General features: G+C 44.2%; 1 protein-coding gene across 5 annotated transcripts in view; it reads left to right on the forward strand.

The window, feature by feature from the left end:
* The window catches only part of LUC7L3 (LUC7 like 3 pre-mRNA splicing factor), a 209,270-nt gene extending 193,603 nt beyond the window's left edge, over positions 1–15,667 (forward strand). For all 5 annotated transcript variants that reach the window (XM_069200041.1, XM_069200042.1, XM_069200045.1 and 2 more), the window contains 2 exons: positions 13,699–13,889; positions 15,183–15,667. In XM_069200041.1, the coding sequence (XP_069056142.1) occupies positions 13,699–13,856 (158 nt within the window). In that variant the 3' untranslated portion in view covers positions 13,857–13,889; positions 15,183–15,667. The remainder of the gene's footprint in view (positions 1–13,698; positions 13,890–15,182) is intronic.
* Positions 15,668–18,343: the final 2,676 nt, after the last annotated feature.

Here is an 18,343-nt window from a genome sequence, read left to right on the forward strand (position 1 = left end):
TACCCTCTGATAAGCCTAACTACTCGCCCACATTACTAGAAACTAGAGCATTAGTCCTATCCACTTTTGCCTCTGCAAACCAATTGGGGAACCACTGGACTGTCTACACAGTGTACTTAATTTTATTACAATTTATAGAGCCAGCTTCCTACATTGGTTGAATAGCTGTGGGTCTGCAACTTTGTGTTTGCTGATACCACTTGGTCAGTATGTGCCTACACAAGTAAATCCTAAAATTGCCTTTAGTTAAACTGTATTTTTCTAATTGGGTATTTTTCCAAATTCTTAAAAGTACTTGTAGGGCCCTGGTTAGTTCCCATGTAGCTTAACAATAAACATTTTAAAAACTTACTTTAGTTAGGGCTGCATAAACCTGTGTTAGGATTTTTTTTCTCTAGCTCAAGAAAGGTCCCACTTTAGTAAAATAATGCGTACCTCAGAGGACAGGGCTGTGAAGCTTGACTTCACCCCTTACCTTGAGTTGTATCTCAAACAGTTAAGGGCCCTCTGTAAAGGAGTCAAAATAAAAACTGGTTCAAACTCGACCAGTGGATGGCTCCAGGAGCTGCTGGCAGAGCATGAGCAGGCACATCCTGCAGATGAGGCCACTGACCCTGTAGATCAGGGCAGTACAAGTGAGGAAGAACCTGTACCACAAGTGTCTAGGACACCTCTCCCTCGTGAGGAGGACTTTGGTTCCTCAAGGTCCTGAGAAAGACTCTCTGAAGAAGAGATCCTTTTAAAGAGATTAGCTAGAGTACATGCCCTGGAAGACAGAATCCTATCAATAGAAAGAGAGAAATGAAATGGGTTTGCTCCCATGGATGGTGGCAGCAATTATATAACTAGGGACAGAGTAGAGCACTTTGACCCTAAAATCCCCAAAGGGATTGTCCCCATATATGAGGAAATTGGTGATATCAAATGGTTCACAGCCTGTGAGAGGGCACATGTTGCCAGAAAACTTGCTGAATAGCATTGGGGCTTTCCGCTGTGGGTACTGTTCTCAGGAAAGTGCAGGGATAGACTTCTGACACTGAATGACGCAGATGTAAGTTCCTATGACCTCATGAAGGATACCCTGATTGAGGGCTTTGGGAGTATGGAATGAAACTTAACAAATTCAAGGAGTCTCTCAAAACCCAGAGTCTGTCCTGGGTAGATTTTATGGACTTCTCTGTGAAGACACTAGGTGGCTGATTAAAAGGTAATTGAAAGGTTGTGAAGGTCTTTACAATTTAGTAATGAAAGAGCATCTGTTATGGAATTGTGTGCAGAAAAAGCTACATTATTACCTGGTACACCTGGGTCCACTCTTAAGATTTGGGGAAGAAGGCAGACCACTGGGGCAAAACAAGGGTGACTAAAACTTCCACTGGTGGGGGAGACCACAAAAAGGAGGTCAAAAGTTCCCTCAAGAGAAAGTGGGTAACCGAAACAGGGGCAAAATCAAGGTGTAATCTAAAAGCCCCCAAACACCTGCAAAGGAGGGCAGGCCCTGAGACTCTTCCCAACCCAAAGATGGGAACAAGGGGAACAAATGGTATCCCAGAAAGGCTTGGTGTCATAACTGCCAAACAAATAGACACCAAACTGGATATTTTAACTATAAATGCAGTGGTAAGTCTCCAGATGTGATTCAAGGTAGTCCCTGACCATGTCAGTGAGCCTACTGAGGCAACTTTAGTCAACTTTAGGGTGGAGTGGATGTAGCTGCCCTGGCTGTCTAGCCCAGTGATCGGAAGAGACATAGACAACAGTCTCATATAAATGGGATTCAAGTTAAAGAACTGAGCGACACTGGTGCCAGTGTCACCATGGTGACTGAGCAACTGGTGTCCTCAGAACACTATCTGACTGAACCATACACAGCCCTCAGCACTGAAAATCAGGCTGAGGTACATCCCATGGCAGTGGTATACATAGAATGGGGAGGGGTTACTGGCCAGAAGAAGGTGGTGCTAATCTCCTGCTATAGCTGTGCAATGTCTGCTAGGAAATGATCTGGAGTCCTCGGCAAGGGCTGTGGTAGAAAGAAAGACCCATGCAGCTATGCTGGGTATCCCTGAATGGTTCTGAGCACAAAGCAAGGCACAGAGTGAAAACGTAGAGTTGGAGTCTGGAATAATGGCCCAACCTACCAAGAGGAAAGGAAAAAAGTCTCTGAAGACAGCAGACCAGGTCTCCTCTCCCCAGTAATACCTGACAACCCCAGAGCGAACTGAGCCTCAGGAGTTTGGGACTTACATGGCATTGCTCTTAGGGCCAGGCAGACCCTCTTGGGAGGATCTGTGCCAGGGACCGAGTACCTGTCCCACTCTTGAAGGCCTGAGACAGCAAGCTGCCGATCAGGAAAAGGGAGATATTGGTGGCTCCCACAGGACCTATTGGGAGGAGGGGCTCCTTTACACTGAGGCCAGAGACCCCAAACCTCGTGCCACTGAGAGTGGTAGTGCCTCAGCAGTTTAGAGAGTTTCTCCTCACATTGGCCCATAATATCCCCTAGCTGGGCATCTTGGCCAGGCCAAAACATGGAGTCTGTTGATAAACCACCTCTACTGGCCAGTTATGTCCCAAAAGGGTGAAGGGAGTTTTGTTGCTTCTGTGCCACCTGTCAAGCCAGTGGCAAGACCAGTGGCCGCCCAAAGGCCTGCTTAATTCTACTTCCAGTGTTTGGGGTTCCCTTTGAAAGAGAAGGAATTGACATTCTTGGTCCCCTTGACACTCCAACACCATCAGGTAACAGATATATACTGTTTGTAGTTGATCATGCAACCAGGTACCCTGAAGCAATTCCCCTGACTACTGCTGCCCCTGTAGTATGTAGGGCCTTCATTGGTGTATTCACCAGAGGGCTTTCCAAAGGAGGTGGTGTCAGATAGAGGTACTAACTTCATTTCTGGATCCCTAAAACACATGGAGTGTAGTATGATCTATAATTCACTACCCCTTATCTCCCTCAAACCAATGCCCATGTTGAGAGATTCAGCAAGACATTGAAAGGTGCTTACAAGTAAGTGCCACAGAAGTGAGTAGGTTTTTCCCCCTTTGAGGTTCTCTTTGGGCATCCTGTAGGGGACCACTTTGTCTTGTGAAGGAGAGATGGAAGAGACCTTGTTCCAAGATGGCTGAGTACAAGGAACAACTTGCAAAAATCTTGAGGTCAGCCAAGAGCTCCAGAAGCTCTGGCATGACCAAAAAGCTGCACTGGTGAAGTTCCACCCAGGGCTGAAGGTATGGGTGTTTAAGCCTGGGGCTCTTTGGGCCCTCCAGGACAAATGGAGTTGACCCTACCCCATACGAGAAAGAAAAGGCGAAGTTGCCTTCCTGGTGGACTTTGGCTGTTGCAGGAGCCCAAAAGGTTATCCATGTAATCCGCCTGAAACCCTGTCATGACAGAACTGAGAAGTCCATGCTCATTGTTCATTATGAGGGACTGGAAGCAGAGAGTGAACCTCTCCCTGATCTCCTCTTCAGAAATCCAAAAGATGGCTCCAAAGAGGGAGTGGTCTTTTCAGACACCCTCACTGACCAACAGCAGGCTGACTAGGCAAGTCTTGCAGCAGTGCGCTGAGCTTTTCTCCTTGACCCCTGGTCAGACTACCTGGTGCACACATGATGGGGTCACTGGGGACGGCTTAGCTGTCAAAAGCAAACTGACAGTGTGACCATGTCAAAAACCATCAAACCGGAGATCAACAAGATGCTGGAATTGGGAGTTATTGAGCACTCTGAAAGTCCTTGGGCTAGCCCAATGGTTTTAGTTCCCAAGCCTCATTCCCAGGATGGGAAGAAAGAGATGAGGGTTTGTGTAGGTTATAGGGGCTCAATGCTGTGCAAAAACAGATGCTCGCCTCATTCCTAGGGCTGATGAGCGAATTGACAGTTTAGTGCAGCCAAATATCTCAGTACTTTTGATCTCACATCAGGATACTGGCAAATATGTCTGACCGCTGGGGTAAGAGAAACTGTGTTCTGATTGAAATACAGGAGGCCATTGTAGGAAAGTACCCTCTCTTTGGCATTGCTACCCCCACGTTTGCCTGCTATCAGTGTGTTCTGACTGTTTTCACTGGGATCCTGCTAACCAGGACCCCATTGATGGTGCTCTCTCCCTGTAAATTAGGTTGTTCCTGACTTAGTACACCCCACAATTGCCATACTGGTGCCCCCATGTAAGTTGTTAGAATATGGTACCTAGGTACCCAGGGCATTGGAGCATCAGGGGTTCCCAATGGGCAGCAGCATGTATTATGCCACCCATGGGGCCCTTGCAAAATGTGTCTGCAGGCCTGCCATTGCAGCCTGCGTGAAAAGGTGCATGCACCCTTTCACTACGGGTCACTGCAAGTTGCGCCTATGGCAGGCCCTCCAAGCCCAGAGGCAGGTTGCAAGTAGCTGTGTCCAGCTCCATTTTCCTGGACTTCGTGAGTGCAGGGAAGGCATTTTACCTGTGTACTGGACACACGTCACTTCCTGTGCCGAGCTACATAATGGTAACCTTGAACCGAGGCATGTTTGGAATCAAACATGTTGGAATCCTACCCCAGTATTGGTTGTCTGATTCCATGCACTCTGGGGGCTCCTTAAGGATCCTCAGCTTTGCTCCGGGGCTCCTTAAGGATCCTCAGCTTTGCTCCTACCTCTTCCTTTGGAAATAGGCATTACACGGCTTGGGAGGGGTAGCCTCCCCAAGCCACTGGTATGCTTTAAAGGGCACATTTGTTGCCCTCCTTGCATAAATCTGTTTTCACTAGTCCAGGGACCCCCCGACCCCTGCTCTGGCGTGAAACTGGACAGTGAGAAGGGGATCTTATCCATCACCACCACAGGGGTTATGCCCAGAGCTCCTCCAGGTGGCCATTTGATTCTGTCATCTAGAATTCTAGGTGGGCAGAGGCTCCTGGGAGCATCCGATTGGCCAGGTCAGGCAGGTGATGTCACAGCTCTCTCCTGATAGGTGGTCACCCTGCTAGGTGACCAGTCCCCCTTCTTGGGCTATTAGGGTCTCTCTATTGTGGGTCCTCAGATTTGATGTACAAAATTCTAGCAGGACTCCACTGCATTGTTTGCTTCATGTTCTGCAACTGGAACCTCCAGGAACCGACAATCTGCAACTCAAGCGACAACTCCGCTTTGCAGCATTGTTTCTCTGGCTCCTTCCAGCAGTTGCATTATTTCCCTGACTGTACATCCTCTGAGGGTGACAAGTCTTTTGCCTACACAAGAAGCAAGAAGGAATCTCCCTTGGAGTGAGAGTCACTACCCTGCAACCGTAGGCGGCAACTGCAATGACGACAGGCTGCATGGATCCTCTCTCCTGCAAAACTGCAGGGATCCTGCATCACAGGTAGTGCTCTGGAGTGGTCCCCTTGGTCCTCTCTACCAATCAATTTGATTGTGGCTATTCAATTTATTTATTTATTTTGTAACTCGACTGAAGTCCACATAAAAATAAACAATAAAAACAATACATTTATCCCTACAACAGTTTACACACGAAATCAAGTTGGACACATTTAAATATCCATACAATAATAAGGTTCTATAAAGTTCTCAACATTACTTTTTACAAATATGCCATTACAAAATACAGTACTCAAACATAAAGTGCAAAAAAAACAGAATTGTGGAAATGCGCACAACAACGCGATTAAGGCACGTTTTGTACAAAAGCGCAAGAACAATTGGAGGTCATTCCATTCCATATTAACATACAAAGAACAAAGTTAAACTGTGCAGGTAAGATGCTATATAGACAATTAGCTGGAAAAAGAGATACACAGATCTGTCCATTCAGATAATAAATGTCAACAATGCGGATGTAAAAAACACAAATTTACTCATAGCATACTGAAATGCATTTAACTTGCAATTGCAAACAAAATGTATAATTCTCTAAAATCAAATTCAAGTATTGTTTATATTCAGGAACTCAAAATGAGGTCCATATATAAAGGAATGGGATAAAATATACACATAGACAGTCCCATCTGCCTATAAAAACGCTAAAATAATCATGAATAAAAAAAGGTACTCACAAACCGTACCCAGCTCTTCATAAAGTACATTATAATAAAGTGACTCAAAATAAAAACCCAATATAGATCAGAGGGTTAAATATAAGCAAAGACCGTCAAATACCTTGCTCATCTGCGCATAAAAATTCAGCAAAATATATAGAAGAGCACATAAATACCTTGCCAAGCCACCTATTGAATAAGAGGTATAATAAAGTGTGTCATAATAAGTGATCCACCTAATTATATTGTTTCATACAGCACCCCTAACCCAGTTTCCATGGAAATCAATGAACCTGCTTTTCAATGCATATACTTAGAATAAATATAAAATACACTTTTAAAAAATGAAAAATTTTGAAGCAAAATAGTTCATTGGGAGAATCATACAAGGGCCGGAGAAACTCGGGTGCGGACAGAAAAGAGAGCCGAATAGACTTTAACCATTTATGCTGGAATGAGACAATGGATGGACAGGCAAATAAAACATGGTTTAAATCTTTAGTTTCGGCAAGAGAAAAGTTACACTCTCTAGCTGAGCCCTGCCATTTAGCCAGAAGTACATTCAAGGGAAACAATCCCTGGCGGAGCAGCATCAAAAAACGCCTAACCCTGTGTAGTATATTCGATACAATATACGGTTGCGCATTTTTTACTATTAGAGAAATTGCTAAATTCATAAAATAACTTTTTTTTTTTTTTTTTTTCCTCACAACTCTTGAGGCCCTACTGAAAACTTAATGACCACGTTGCCTGCTTCAGTTTAATTTTCAATTGCAAGGGGAATATTGCCAAGACCTGATTACGGTCTAATTCCAACCTTTCAAGAGCATAGGAGAAGTTCTTACAAAGGCAGTACTTGACTTTATTATTATCTAGAAAGATTTATTTCCTTAGCACAGACCTTATAGTATTTTCCTTGCTCCTTATAGGTGAAGTGGCACAACGTATGACCCCTTCTTATCCCTGGATATACACATGTCATAGACACATTTCCAGCCTTAAGGCTTCCACAGAGACTGCTGTGTTAACAGATGAATATTTTCTAAGGATTTTACTTTCCAACTGATTCAAGAACCCCCATTTAGAGGAATCAATACATTCCAAGCCATAAAGAAGGGATGTGGGAATTTTAGCTCGATATAGTGATAAAAGGTATGAAAAATGCCGCCTTCTAGTAGTTACCATAGGGCCCCTAGACCTCTTGCTTGACAGTCTGCTTTCGATTTATTAGAGGAATTATGAGCTGCATCACTAAGATTCCTGCAAACTATCTTGCCTAAAAAGGGATACAATTTCACAATTTCCAGTTTTTGCCTTCCTAATGACCAATGGAAGTTAGGAAATGTCATCTTTTTATTCCCATGGAAACTGAGAACCTTACTTTTTGAGGCATTCATCTTTAAAAAGTAGGACTCAGAGTATTTTGACAGACTGGAGACGATTCTGTAGACCTTTAGGAGTTAAGTTACAACAGAGTACCCACCTATTTGCAGGGGAAAGCCCTTGCTCTTAGACAGGAAAAAGGGAAAACCTGAGATATATAGGGGAAAAAAGCAAGGGTGCCAATAGACATTCTTGCTTTAGTCCATTCAGAGTGGATCTCTCTTGGGTTAAGCCTTTATAACCCCCTATGAGAATTTTACACCAAGTAGTGGAGTGAAGTGCCATTACTAACCGAAGCAAAAACAAAGGCATTCCCATATAAACTAACTTTCCCCATAACAAATCTCTGTCCACTTTATCAAATGCCATTGAAAAGTCCATGAAAGCGGCATAGACCACTCCACCTCTTTACAGCTGTCCAACTTGGGAGACAGTAAGACCTTGCCTCTCCTTGCCGGACAGTACCCATGTGAACCGTGACTCTTGAAGCTACCAAGGCTCGTAGGCTCTTCTTCCCAGGGAACTTCAGACTCCATGTAGCCCCGGCCTCCAGCACTCTTCCCTGCAAAGTACAATCTTCTGCCTGCTGCTTCAACGACATGGGACTCTTCTCCAGGTGTGCCGAGTGGGCCTCACTGCGACTCCTGTGACTGCTGCCTGTGAGGGGCTGCATCCCCGACTTCCGACTCTCCTCAGTGCTGAGGGTCACCTGGGACTCCCCTCCAAGGGTTGAGTCCCCTTGGGCCTTCTTGGTTCCTGGCAGCTCTGCAACACTTCTTCTGGAACTCTTGCCTTTGCCAAAGCTTGTAGGTGGTTTTTCCACACCACTGACTGAGTGCAACTCTTCTTCTGATGTGGGACATCGACTGCATCACTACCTGTACTCTTCTCCTGTACCTTTGCTGAATAGCCAACTCCTGGGCTTCAGTCGACCTGGTCCTGCATGTCCAGAAGGGTGGGTAGTGGCTCCTGCCCCAACCGGGCACTCCAACTCGAACTGGACTTGGTCCCCTTAATTTGTAGGTCTCTTCTGTTCCCTCCAGCCTTGCTTGGGTCTGGCACAATCCTTTTCCAAAGTTTACCTGTGGGTTTGGGGAAGAACCAGCTACTTAAATTTTCTCTCCTGGTCGCTGGAGGGGCATCCTGGTACTTACCTTTTGGGATTCCTAGTTCCTCCAGCTCCCCTCTACAGATTCCACTTCTTTGGGTGGGGGTCGGACCTTCGCATTCCACTTACTTAGTATATGGTTTAGTCTCCCCCTAGGGTCTCTATTATATTCTGTTATTTCACTATTTTCTATTGTTTTCTGTGCCAATTCCTGACTTCTAATGTGTATATAACAGTGTGTTTACTCACCTGCTAGTGGAGTCTTGCCTAAACAGTATTTTAGTCTTTGTGTTACCATAATAAAGTACCTTTATTTTTGAAACACTGTGTTTTTTTTTTCATGTGTGTAAGTGCTGTGTGAGTATAGTGGTATTGCAGAAGCTTTGTATGTCTCCTAGATAAGTCTTGGCTGCTCATCCACAGCTACCTCTAGAGAGCCCTAGCTTCCTAAACACTGCCTACACCTCACTAATAACTGATACCTGGACCTGGTATAAGGTTATAACACTATAGGTGCTAACCACACACCAGGTCAGCTTCCTACCATCATTGCAATAATATACAAGAAAAATAATCATTATGAGGGAAGAAAAGTTTGGCGAACCAAATGACATGGATAGGAGGCAATTCGCATGGCAGACTGATGGGATAGAAGAGTTGGTAATATGAATAAGAGAGCTAGTTCCTTGGATTTGAGAGGCAGACTACTGTTCAATTTGGGAGAGGCTGGATTGAAGCCCACGTGGCGCAGACTTAATGCATTCAAAGGGAGTGTGAAGGAGCAATCTAAATAATTGATGAGGCGATAAAAAATTAAAGGGAAGGAGGATAGGCATTTAGAAAGTTAAGCATTGGCAAAGCCAATAGGCCTTGCCTATTCAGGAGTTATTGGCTTTGCGAATATGTTTTAGTGATGTTGTACACCAGCATGCCTGCTGTTGCGCATGGCTAAACCTTATGGAATGGTATGGAATGTGGTGAAGTGGAGCAGAGTGAAGTGTTCGAGTGGTGTGGAAGAAGTAGAGTGTTGTAGAGTGGAGGGTCTAGAGTGAAGTAGACTTGAGTGGCATAGAATATTAAGTGGAGTGGCATAGTGTTGTGGAGTGGTGTAGTTTGTTGAGTCGAGTGGGATATAGAGGAGTAGATTTTTGTAGAGTGGAGTAGTGTGGGAGGGTGGAATGGCATAATTGACTAGAATATTGTTAAGTGGCTTGGTGGCGAGTAGAGTGGAGTAGTTTGTCGTAGAATAGAATGGAGTAAAGTGTAATGGAGTGGCATAGAGGGAATTGTGTAGAGCTGTCAAGAGTGTGGTAGAGTTTAGTGACAGAGTGGAGTAGTTTTTATTGGAGTAGAGCGTCAGAGTGGAGCATTGTAGAGTGTAGTGTCATATAGTGGCCTAGAGTGAAGTGCCTGCCTCACGACTGAAAGATTGCCATATCCTGCCTTTTACCTTCATAGCACTCTGCCCTATGGGTTACCTAGCACCTCCCTGTAGGAAGCTGGCCTGGTGTGGGGTGGATACCGAAGGTACTTAAACCTTATTCCAGGTATCCCCTCTTAGTGAAGTGTAGGCAGTGTCTAGAAGCCTGGCTCCCTAGAGGTGGCTGTGGATGAGCAGCCAAGGCTTATCTATGAGACATGCAAAGCTCATACAATGCCACTGTAGTCACACACCACTTACACACATGAAAGAAAACACTCCGTTGTACCAAAATAAAGGTACTTTATTTTTGGTATACAATAGTACAAAATACTAGAAGCGCAACTCTCCAGTAGGAGGTAAGTAATAAACTAAGTATATACACTAGCAATCAGAAATAGGCATAGAAGTGGTTAGAAAACAGTGCAAATAGCAATAACCAATAGTGACTGTAGGTGGAGCACAAATTGTATACTAAAAAAAAAAAAGAAATGCGAACATGTGACCTCCACCTAGGTAAGTGGAATGTGTAGAGGGGAGCTGGGTCTACTAGAAAACCATAGAGGTAAGTAACACAACACCCCTTCCAGTGACCAGGAAAGCAGGAGTAAATCGATGGATTTTCCCAAACCACCCAAAAGGAGGAAAAGAAAGACCAAGACTGCAAGAAACCGGCAGTGGACTCTTAAAGAAGGAAGACCTGTGGAGAGAGGGGACCAAGTCCAAGAGTCACAGTGGAATCCAGGAGGAGTAGGAGCTACTACCCACCCAGCTGTACTTGCAGGAGTTGGTCAACGGTGATGAAGAACAGGTCAGCACTGCAGTCTAGGAGCCGGAAAAGAGTTCCTGATGGATGAAGCAGATGTCCGCCGCAGGAGGGAAGAGTGCAGACAGGTGTTGGTGCAGGAATTCCACCAACAGGTCTTGGTAACGGCAAACTCATGGTTAATGGAAAAGTGGTGCTGCCGGGGACCAGCAAGGCCTATGAGGACTCAACCCAGGAGGGGGAGTTGCAGGGGACCCTCAGCGTCGTAGAGAGTTCACAGCAGCAAAGGCAGAACCCACAGGAGTCCCACAGGACGTGGACACAGAAGGATCCCACACAGCAGTACAAAAAGGGATCCCACATCGCAGGAGAGCCACGCAGACGGCAGGAAGGAGTGCTGAGGACTGGAGCTGCATGTTGGCTGAAGATCCCTCGGAGGAGATGCAAACAAGCCTTGGCAACTGCAAGAGAAGCTGTGCACGGGTGCTGTCCTGCGTGGGAAGGCCATGGCATACCTCCACAAAAGTTGGACAGCTGGCAGAGAGGACCAAGAGGACTACTCTGGACCACCACCCGTGATGCAGGATCCATGCAACTCAAGATGAGGGGAGATCCACGCAACCGGTCATCGAGTGCAGCAGGTGCCTGCGGATGCAGGGGAGTGACTCCTTCACTCCAAGGGAGATGCCTTCTTGTGCAGGCTGAAGAGTTGCTGTCTTCTGAGGATGCATGGCAGGCGAAATGTTGCAGAGCTGGCAGGAGTCGTGGAAACAAAGTTGCAGAAGAGTCTTCTTCGTTGTTTGCAGCATTGTCGGTTCCTGGAGGATCCAGTCGCAGTTCCAGTGGCCAGAAATCGAAGTGGAAGTTACAGAGGAATCCTGCTGGAGTCTTGCAAGCCGAATCTGAAGATCCACCCAAGAGAGACCCAATATAGCCGTGAAAGGGGGATTGGTCGCCTAAGCAGGTAAGCACCGATCAGGAGGATGCTCTGACGTCACCTGCCTGGCCTGGTCACTCAGATGCTACCAGAGTTCCCTGGCAACTTTGGAAACAAGATGGCAGAACCCAGGGACCTTCTGGAGGAGCTCTGAGCACCACCCCTGGAGTGGTGATAGACAGGGGAGTGGTCACTCCCCTTTCCATTGTCCAGTTTTGCCCCAGAGCAGGGACTGGGGGGGTCCCTGAACCGGTGTGGACTGGTTTATGCACAGAGGGCACCAAATGTCCCCTTGAAAGCATACCAGTGGCTTGGGTAGGCTACCTCTCCCAAGCCAGTCACACCTATTTCCAAAGGGAGAGGTAGTTACCTCCCTTTCCCAAAGGAAATCCTTTGTTCTGCCTTCCTGGGCTTGATCAGATCAAGCAGCAGGAGGGCAGAAACCTGTCTGAGAGGTGGCAGCAGCTGGGCTGCCCGGAAAACCCTGCAAGTCTGGTGGTAACAATGGTGGGGTTCCACTAAGGAGCCCCCACAGTGCATGGAATCATACTTTCAATACTTGCAACAGTATTGTGGTATGATTCCAAAATGTTTGATACCAGACATGCCCAGGATCAGAGTTACCATTATATAGCTGGACATAGTGACCTATGTCCAGTACACCCATTAAATAGGATCCCCACACTCACAAAGTCCAGGAAAATGGATCTAGAGTTTGTGGGGGCACCTCTGCTAGTGCAGGGGTGCCCTCACACACAGGTACCCGTATCCTGCCGTCTGGGCTGAGTGGAACTACAATAGGAGTGACATAAAGTGACCTGGTGCAGTGACCGATTGTGAAAACAGGTGCTTGCACCGTTTCACTTAGACTGCAATGGCAGGCCTGTAGAACCCTTTGCTTGGGGTTCCTATGGGTGGCAGAATAACTGCTGCAGCCCACAGGGATCCCCTGGTACCCCAATGCCCTGGGAACCTATGTACCATATACTAGGGACTTACATGGGGGTACCAGTATGCCAAATGTGGGGTGAAAAAGGTTCTAGCAACCAAGTTTAAAAGGAGAGAGCATAATCACTGGGGTCCCGGTTAGCAGGATCTAGTGAACGCAGTCAAACACACTGACAAACAGGCAAAAAGTGGGGGTAAGCAAGCTTGAAAGAGGCTACTTTCCTACACTACCTTAGTGGTGCTTTATATGTAAGAAAATGAGAGTTTAAGGCTTGGCAAGTAGTATTAAATGCCAAGTCAAAGTGGCAATAAAACTGCATGGCTGACCTGAGACATGGGTAAGGGGCTACTTACGTCGGTGGCACAATCAGTGCTGCAGACTAGCTTTTAAGTTACAAGCCCTGGGCTCATGTGGTGCACTTCTCTAGGGACTCATAGGTACATTAAATAAATATGCCAATTGAGTATGAGCCAATGTTACCATTTTTAGGGGAGAGAGCACAACACTTTAGCACTAGTCAGCAGGATGCCCCAGGATATCTTTGCCAAACTCGACTGCTATGCTGTCTGGTAGACTTTGATTTAAAAATAAGAAAATGATGGAGATGGGTATTATTGAAACATGAACTGAAAGCATGGGAGAGGCAGGTAGGTTTAAAATAAGACGAGTCAATATAGAATTAGCAGTAAATAGGCCATTTAAGTGATCAATAGGCGAAAATCAGAACAAAGATGAAGAAGTCTACCTCAACGAAACAGATTAGCAGGCATTTAAGATGAACGAGTAACTGGGAAATTCAGAATGTGAAGGCAAGGGAAGTGGTATGAAGAAGAGTAACTGAATGAGAACAATCTGAAACTTTAAAATCATAGTGAATACTGAGAGAGACTGGGATGCTGTGGAAGCAACAATAAGAACAAAGGGTGGAACCATTCAGAAAAAGACAGCAGTCACTCAGAGCTAAGGGGAAAATCAGAAGAGATTCAGAAATGACTGAAAACAGTCTGACTTCGAAGCAGGAGGCAGTTAGAATGAGTACAAAGTGACTACTGCAATAAAAAAGAAATGATATTGAATTTGATAGCTAACATTGGTACTTTTGTTTATTGCAGAAAGGAGATCGTCGGATGAAAAAAGAAAGCGAAAATCTTCCACTGAGAATTTTTTTTGCGAAATTGCAAATTGCGAGCCAATGGAGTGTGGGACTTTCAACGAGGTCAATGGGACCAGAGAAGACATTAAATCTGAAGGTGAAACTCAGTCCAATTAAAACTGATCTGATATGACCTCAGATCAGATAGAGGTAAGTGTATTTCTTTCTTTGTTTAGGGCTTTTGTTACTGTTTGACAGTGCAGTGTAAGTATGCACGACAGAAGAAGGAAGTAAGCGGATCAAGAAAACATACTAACGCATCATCTGAAGAAAAACAGTGTAGTCCTGCAAAAGCAATTGAGGTACATTTTGTCTCCACTCTTTTGTAGCAGACGTGATCCCACTTAGCGTGCCTCTTTAGAAAATGTATTGAGCTTTCATTGTGACCTGATACATGCAACCTCATCTGACACGTGCAAACTTGTAGGGTCTTTTCTATTGTTTCTGTCGTAACGGTAACGTTGTTGAATGTAAAGACTTATTTCGGCATAGTAGAAAACACTTTAATAACACGTAACGCTTCTGGGGAACATTCTGGGCTATTTTGCTTTATTTCAACTGTTAGTGTTCATTTGTCAAGGATGTTTCTAGTATTTTTATTGCCTTGAATTCTAATGCAGTGTGTTCTATAACTCGAGAGCCAGTAGCATTGGATTGATGGAAGTGTAGGGCTTATGAATTATTGCAGCTGTCTACCATACCTCACACAGCGTTGGTGTTGTGAGCGGCCCATGAAAAGGCAAATTAAAAATCAAGGATTCAGTCAAACTAAGCAGGTACTCATGCCAGGTACTCCTTTCTCTACCGACATCCATGTTTGCTTTGTTATATGTAATATAAGCTTGTTGTATGTATAAATATATTGAAAAGTTTGTGTACTTGGTGACAATTGTATATTTTGTTAACTGAATGCAGCTTTCTTTCAACTGTACATGAGGGTTAGGCTCAGGCTGGCACTACTTTAATTTATTTCATGCCTTAACGCCCCTATAAATGGCTTTGTTTAAAAGCAAGCCGGTAAAACACATCTAACTCTCTTTGCCTTATGAAAGAATATGCCTTCAAAACATAATAATTTTAGGACAGACGGCTGGGGCAGTTACCAATACAATAACTAAAGATGTTTCTCTTTTGGGAACTGTAAATGTTATACATGTTCACATAGCAGTTCTCATCAATTAGCACTCTCTGCATAATTAACTTAAGATTCAGTTTTATATGGAGATAATGGCAAAGAAACAGTTTTTGTCATTTAATGACCTAGTTGGATATTGGCCAGTCTTTTAAAATTATACCATTGATAGGCGACCATTCTATCTATTTTTATATTCTTAAATATGTAAGGGATGTATATGTAGCACAATCTTTCATTATCTTAATATGAATGTAAAACATTTTATGTGCATTATCTAATTTGTCTTTGCCTTAAATTTTGCCTCATAGAATGGAGCTGTGATGCTGGAAGAAATCCTCAAGAATACCCAAGCTGAATATCTTCTTAAAATGAGGTGAAAGAAATATATAGTGGCTTAGAAAAACATGAGGTCCACTCTGTTTTTTCTCTCTCACAAAATGCATTTCAGCCCTAATGTTTAATATCTCAGGTCTGAGAAATTTGTTAAATTAGCAAAAATGCTGTTGAGCGAGAAATTAAGGTCCTGCATCTGTTCCCGCCAAGACATTTAAATCTATATCTGCAGTACCTAAACCCATGGTTTGCGCAACATGTTGCTGAGTTATCAGTATTGGGTATTAAAAAGAAGAATAACTGTTGATATTTCATTGTATAAAGCAAGTTAAAATTAATTCATGTGTATACGTTGCCTGTTAGCTACTTGATATGACAGGGAAAACGTTCTCTATTCCTCTGTAACGCAGATGTCAAATATTCAACATTTTTTTCAAATAAACTTATTGTGCTAACATAAGCATGCTGGTTGACTCTTAATTTGTATAACATGTATTTTCATTCATAACCTATCGCTTCAGTAGTTTGCTGGCAAATTAGTGATTTAGTTAATGGTGATAAAGGTACGTGAAGACTTCTGTAATAAGCCCTTTAGGTCTTGTGCTAAACTCCTTAGAGTTCTACCAGATGATTGGAATGAGCTGGCCTTTCAAACACAAAGCAACCAAAGATAGATATTCTGAGGGAAAAGTCCTCAGACAATGCCCACTAAAAGATCAGGCTGGAAAGTCGTGAAACTGATGGGGTAGAGGAGGCCAGGAGGAAGCTTACCCCTAAAAGAGACAGAAATCCCATATTGTTCATGACTATAGAGGAAGAGCTTAGTAGTGAGGCCCTCTCACATCTGAAACACAACAGTTGATGCAGCCATTATTCAATATTTTCTGTAGAAGGTTGAAAGGCACTGCTCTCCCCAGACCTGTCAAACATAAGGAAGCACAGAGGGACTAACTATATTCAGCTGGTGCCAGCAAGCCCAGTAATAATCTTTACTCGCACCAACAGAGCCATGGAACTCAAACTTCAAACGATTGCCATTGGTTTAGTGAGAATCTGTTGCAGCAATTATGCACCATACAGATTCCTCGTGCAAACTCAAGTACAAGCTGACCTCAAGCAGATGGAAATTTAGTCTCAGACTGAGGCGTGACCCAGCAAATCAAATACAGTTGAATACCAGGGAGCGCTGTTATAATCATGTCTTCTATGTTAAGCTTTATTCACAACAATTCCCTTGAAGAGAACCAATCAGGATTGAACATATTGCAATCATATAGTGTTTGTCTTCTTCCCAGCTACTACATAATGCAGTCTATGCTGCATGGACTTTACTCGATTATATGTGCATCAGGATGATACATTTTGGTCGAAACATTCCCACTTGCTTGTACTTGGCTCATTTTTCTGCTCTCAAAGTAACATAAGTAACATACAACTTAACATTAGAAAATAATCCAAAAGAGATAGATTTTATTTAATATTTACTGGTGCAGCTCGGCTCCTGAAACTAAAAAGAGGAAAATGCACAGCAGACAGAAAAGCGTTGGAACTAATATGAAGCATTTTAAATGGAGGCCTCAATTAATTATGGTTAATTTTAACATGAATGTCACACAGCGCATAGGAATGCTTAGAGCAGATTAATGTAAATGTTTGGGCAAAACATAAAAAATGAAAAATCTTCACCAGGTTCTTATGTGACACCTGTAGTGTCAACCTGTAGAACTAGTTTTCATTAAGGTCACTTTCTCTGTTTGAATGTCTATTAGAATCAATCTTAATCATATAAACGTGGACACAAATGGCCACAAATTGAATAATGGTAAATGCATACATAGCTATCACAGCTTCCCTTTTAGATCACGTACCATCCTTTCATGTGTACCAGTACGAGAGTCAACCTAATTGAGCCAGAAGAAGGTTGAAAACCTTGGGTCATCTAATTTTCATTTTGTGTTTCCTTTGCCATTTTGGGATGATGTAGTATGAGATATAATAGTGAAGGGTACCTCTAAGAAGCTGGCTTTTTATGTAGTGTACCAGTGTAGGGGTACACCATGTAAAACGTCCTGATGAACCCTTATTGGTTTACAGGGGCTTACTTTAATAATTCCAAGTGCTCTGTTTGTGGTAGTGTGGTCGAGCAGTTTAAGCTTATTGGAGGGGAGTGTTGAGCATTCGTTGTACACAGTCAATAAGTAAGACACAAATGAAATCCAAGACCAATTTAGAAAAATAGCACTTTTTTATATACTTTTAGACACTGAGATCATCGATATTAGCTAAGTACTTTACACGTTATTGATTGCTATTTTTACAGTTTTTCCTGTAAAAAAAAAAAGCTGTCAGATTTAATGCGTGATCCTTTAACGCAGTAATGTTACCCTATAGGAGAAACATGCACCGCATAGGTATACTTGAAATCGGTTGTAGAGGGTATCCTTTAGGACCTAAAGTGCTGGCAGAGACAAGGTACAGAGTATCACCAGCACTTTGGGTTTACCTGTTCTGATGTGTTCTGCTGCAGAGGTGCTGGTCACATTGGTAGCATCAAGTGCTACAGCTGCAAAGGTTTAAATGAACCTGTCAAAACAACAGAGTCTGCAACAAGGGACTTGGACAGGTCCATCAGAACCCAACATAGGGCTCGGCTCGTGGGAGCTCTTAGGCAAAGGGGATGCAGGCAGAAGTCTTGTACTTGGGCTGGGGGGCTCGGGTGCAGAGGTGCTGGCCAGCTGACCAGTGAGTTGGAGGCTCCAACGGTTCTCTGTCAACCTGCTGAAGGATAACAAACAAAACAGCAGGGCCACTCTGGATATGGCGCTAGTCTTTCCTGAACTCCCTTGATGTGCAGTTAAGTTTTGGCGGTGTTGGTGCCCAGTCTGAGCCCAAACAAGCCTTGGTGGGTGCAAGTGCCCCAGTAGACGGGGTATTGGTGCAAGGAAGCTCCTGGAGGTACTAGCTTCTTGAAACTCACAAGAGACAAGGGGTTGACCTCCTGGAGCCTCAAGAATCTCTTCCTCCTCCTGTTGTGTTGCTCCTTCGATGGGCAACAACACAGGTTCTCCGACAGATGTGGTTGATGCTTGCAGCTGCAGGGGGGTGGCTCCTCCACCCCAAGGGAGATGCTGCCTTG

The sequence above is a fragment of the Pleurodeles waltl genome, chromosome 7 (genome assembly GCF_031143425.1).
Source record: "Pleurodeles waltl isolate 20211129_DDA chromosome 7, aPleWal1.hap1.20221129, whole genome shotgun sequence".
In the NCBI taxonomy this organism is placed as follows: Eukaryota; Metazoa; Chordata; class Amphibia; order Caudata; family Salamandridae; genus Pleurodeles; species Pleurodeles waltl.